The 4,836-nt window shown below is 32.2% G+C and overlaps 1 protein-coding gene across 5 annotated transcripts in view; it reads right to left on the bottom strand.

Moving 5' to 3' along the window:
- The window catches only part of nemy (no extended memory), a 255,502-nt gene that overhangs the window by 147,344 nt on the left and 103,322 nt on the right, over positions 1–4,836 (bottom strand). The window contains exon 1 of one of the 5 annotated variants that reach the window (XM_067050279.1): positions 3,704–3,892. The exons of the other annotated variants lie outside the window; for them this stretch is intronic. Within the exon in view, the coding sequence (XP_066906380.1) occupies positions 3,704–3,810 (107 nt within the window). The 5' untranslated portion in view covers positions 3,811–3,892. Of the gene's footprint in view, positions 1–3,703; positions 3,893–4,836 lie in introns of those variants that run through there. 5 annotated transcript variants of the gene reach the window in all.

Here is a 4,836-nt window from a genome sequence, read left to right as displayed (position 1 = left end):
TTCACTGACAATAGACATGTGTCATCGGCATACGTGGTGAGGATTGTGTTAGGATGGGTTGGAATGTCAGCTGTGAAAACTGTATTATCCAACCGTTCAATCCAAAATCCTCAATGCTCCTTACTTTGTCACAAATGAAATCAGACAGAAAGACATTAACGTTTCATATGTAACCTATCTTATTCATCGAGTTCCGAATAGAATGATCGTTTGTCACTGAATCATTTAGGCGATATTTACGGTTCAATAAACTCTCCCGAACCATGTTTCGATTGATCAATATACTTGGTCGTCGAGAGTTGCGTCAGTGCCTGATCATCCCAACGATTAAACCGATACAGATCTAATTATGATGAGGGGCAGTGTCGTAATAGCAAGAGAAATATTCATAATGTTGTATCGATACATCGCTATGCTGCATAATTTTTTTTTCAGCCATTATTTTTTTAATATGCAAACTGTTTATGACAATATTTAAATTAATTTTATTCATAGTGAGTTTTGAAAATTTTGTAATGAAATTAATTGTTAATAAGTGGTATTATAATAAGGCCCATACGGATATTCGGAGTTGAGCTTTGGGGCTTCACTAAACTTTCGAATTCCTCTCGTATCCAATCCTTGCAATCCAAAATCCTTCGTAAAATCCTCAATGCTCCTTACTTTGTCACAAATAAAATCATACAGAAAGACATTAACGTTTCATATGTAACCGATCTAGCCCGAACCAGATATCATTGCTTCCATTATAAACTCCCTAACCATCCGAAACTACTAGTTTTTAACCTATTCCATTCCTGACAATACTCCGAGGCGCCTGAAACGAAGATGGTCTCGCGACCTTCTAACGTAAGTACGTTGTTAGAGTACGCTCCAATAGGTAGTCTCTCTGCAGGCCTGTATTACTCCATTAACAACTTACATCAAATTTACTAAATGTATTATTATATACAGTTGTAAATCTCAATAAAGATATAAAAAATAAATAAAATATTTTAACCGTTTTAAGTCATAACAACTTCATTGTGACTAAAAATAAATTTGTGTAATGATAGAGGCGGCCATTGTAAAAATATTTAGAAGAATTTGAAAGTTTTAGTCGTACAAGTATATTTTCTAAAATATGAACTCTAATTTAGCTATTTATGTTTAATAGTTTCAGATAGCTTTTTAAAAAGCAAAATTTTATAAAAAATGTACTGAAAAATTATTAGTTAGTGAATTTATTTTTAGAAATATACGATTCAAAAATCATTCTACATACAGATATCTCTCAGCACTCACATTAAATCTAGTTTAATGTGCTATAAAGTAGTTTAAGACGATTATCGTCGTAGAAGTAGTAGTTTTTATATCTGCTAAAATAAATTGATTTATAGTTGTTCGGACACAAAGTTATGTGCAAATTTTATATTCATATTCATATCATAAAAGGTACTATCCCTACGAAGATAAGTGTAATAAACTACTTTACATTAAGTTTAATTACTTTTATTTTGAGTGCCAGTAGACATATGTATGTCTTATAATTCCTGAGATATACTTTTTCAAATATCACAAATTTTATCCGAATAAATAGACATTAATATTTGATCAATCTATTCTGTCATATTTCTACGAAGAGAAACATTATAAAATACTATATAGTACATTAAACTAGCTTTAATTTGAGTGCTAGCAGAGATCTGTACGTCTTAGGGTTCCTTTTTTTTTTTTTATTTATTTATTGATATTCACAACTGTACATAAATACATCAAGTAAATTTGAGGAAATCATAATGGTATGGTGTAAGCATGTAGGGAAACTTCCCATTGGTAGTACTCTAAAACTATTTTTACAATATAAGGTTTGAGGCCATTTTCTTTTCAGACACCTCGTAGGATTGTCCGGAATAAAAGAGGAAACAAGATTAGAAACTAATGGGTTTGAGTTGTTATGGAGTTTGTAATAGAAGGATTGATATCTGGTTCGGGCTAGATCGGTTACAAATGGAACATTAAGGTCTTTGCGGATGATTTTATTTGTGACAAAGTAGGGAGGATTGAGGATTTTACGAAGGATTCTGGATTGCAATGATTGGATACGAGAGGAATTCGAAGGTTTAGTGGAGCCCCCTATAATTGTCATGTAAATCAATCTTTTGTAATGAATTTGACGTTTCGACCGTTTGTCTAGTAAGTAATGTAATAGTCAAAATCGACGTGCAGTATCTTGTCTTTTCTGTCTTGAGTAAGGGTTCCAGGTTAGTCGTTTCTCCAGATGTAGTCCAAGGTAGCGGATCTGTTCAACAGGGGTAAGGGCAACATTATTGAAGTATACTGTAGAGCACTCATTAGGTTTACGACCTTATGGTTCTTGAGATATATTTTTTCATTAATCAAACTTTTTGAATTTATTATGAGTGATTATCATTAAAATACTACTCCTACAAAGAAAAACCTCATAAACTACTCTATAGTACTTTAAACTAGCTTTAAGGTGAGTGCTAATAAATATCTGTACGTCGAATAGATTTTGAGTTATAAATTTCTCAAAATAAATTCACTAATTACGGATTTTTCAATACGTGTTGATGAAATGCTGCAATTTAAAAAGCTATATCTCGGGAACTATTGAACGTAAATAGCTCTATTAGGGCTCATATATTTTTTCAAATTTACTCTACTTTAAATTATCATTTCTTAGGTTTTCTATAGCTCCGAATGAAAAATTAATGTTTTTTTAAGGTTTTGAAACAGCAACCCTAGTTGTTAACTATTTGAATTCAGTCGTTTTATTTTCAATAATTTACTCTGATTATTGATAATAATAAAAAAATATATATAATGATGGGAAAAACAAGTATTGACCTTAGAATGCATATCGAAGAGCTATCGAAGAGTTGAATTAGCCCAGTAGTCACTTATGGATGCCAAGCGTGGTCACTGATTATAGCTCAGGATAGGAAATTACAGGTGCGGATGTGATGAAATGTGATCGAATAAAAAATGCTGGGTCCAGAAAGAAACAGGACTCACTGACATATTGAAGATGACAAGATTGAGCAAGTGGAAATGGGCAGGGCATCTCCTTCGAAGCGATGACAGATGGTCAAAAATTGCCCAAGAATGGACTCCATACGACCTTCAAAGAAAAAGAGGAAGGAAATATGATGGAGGGATATGTTCAAGAGAATGGAAGGACCCCTCTGGTGGAGAGGTGCTATGAACAGAGTTGTATGGAATAAGAAGTGGAAAGAACTCGCCTCCCAATAGGGCTGGTCACCCCGGGAAGTGCTCACTATTACGGAAGCCCTATGCAGGAAAGGATACAGAAAGTTGGAAAGAAAATTTATAGAAGTTAAATGTTCTGTCAACTAATTATGTATGTATAAATTTATTTATTTATTTTTTATTTCTATCTTCTTTAAATCTTTATATTGTATTTGTAATGAATTAAATTTATTGTATAAATAAAAGGCTATTTCATTTCATATATAATAAAAATTTAAAAAGTAATGATTGAATTTTATGAAGTTGAAATAAAATGTTAGGGTATTTTTTGGAATGCGGCATTAGATATATTCCTTTTACCAAACGTTTCAGAATGGACTATATATATGTACGATATATACTTATGTGTGTGTGTAATGGGCAGAGGCTTGCGAAATCCTGCCTATGACCATGTCTTCGAATATAAAAAGTTTAAATATCATAAACTCACCTGCTTGAAGATAGAGTGGACAAGAAGGTAGCTAAACCTTGAATATTTTCGTTAATGTTCTTTCGGACATTTTGAAGATAATCGCCGATTATTGATCTCGATGACATTGCCGGTCACATGTTTCCGAATTCGTTTTGTAATATAATCTTCAACCCGCGATCGATTCCGGGATGGATAAAGTTAAAACGAATCGAGAATAAACTTGGAATTATGGTTACAACCATAAAAACAGATGTACTTGAATAAATCGACTTTGATAAAGTAATTCATGAATTTGATAATCAAATATAAGGAATCTCTTGTAAATGTTGGTACTCTTAAAATATTAAATAAATTAACGATTTTAACTAGTTTGTTTTTATTACAGATAATTTGAATTAATTGAAGCCAATTTGATTATTTTTTTAAGTAGTATATTCAACTATATTTTTAAAATTATCAACATATGCTTGAAATAGTTTAAATTTAAAGCACCTATAGCATAATTAAAAATTTATTCAGAAAGAAAACAATACAGTCAAATGATCTTTAAATCTGAGATGTGTGTACAGCTGACATCCCAACCAATCCAAACACTATCCTCCACGGTCTAAACTTACAAAAGATCTACATGACCGTAATAAGGACAATCAGGACATACGGAGTTGAAGCTTTCTGGTTTCACTAATCCTTCCAATTCATCTCTTATCCAATCCTTAAAATCCAAAATCCTTCGTAAAATCCTCAATGCTCCTTACTTTGTCACAAATAAAATTATACATAAAGACCTTAATGTTCCATGTGTAGCCGATCTTCTATTATAAACTCCCTTACCACCCAAATTCCTCCTTACCAACCTTGCTTCCTCTTTCATTCCTGACACTCCGAGGCGCCTACTAGAGACCTACTAACGTAAAAACGTAAATAATACGAATCGCTGTCTACGTATTACATCTGTCCAGTGATGCCCTTCCAAACCCAAATCTATGAGATCAGTTTTAACGCAATCCTTCAACGCTTTAGGCAACCCCATATTGTTAACCCCCAACTTTTGCAAATATTCCTAATAATTTATTTTAAAATCGGCTTATCTCCAGAATTGGTTTTTTCTGTGAATATAGGATTTTTGATTTTTTTATTACTTTAAAAAATAA

Source organism: Halyomorpha halys, unplaced genomic scaffold (genome assembly GCF_000696795.3).
Source record: "Halyomorpha halys isolate HHAL.00 unplaced genomic scaffold, Hhal_1.1 Scaffold60.1, whole genome shotgun sequence".
Classification (NCBI taxonomy): domain Eukaryota; kingdom Metazoa; phylum Arthropoda; class Insecta; order Hemiptera; family Pentatomidae; genus Halyomorpha; species Halyomorpha halys.
Note: the sequence above shows the minus strand (reverse complement) of the source record. Positions and strands in the feature narration are given on the sequence as shown.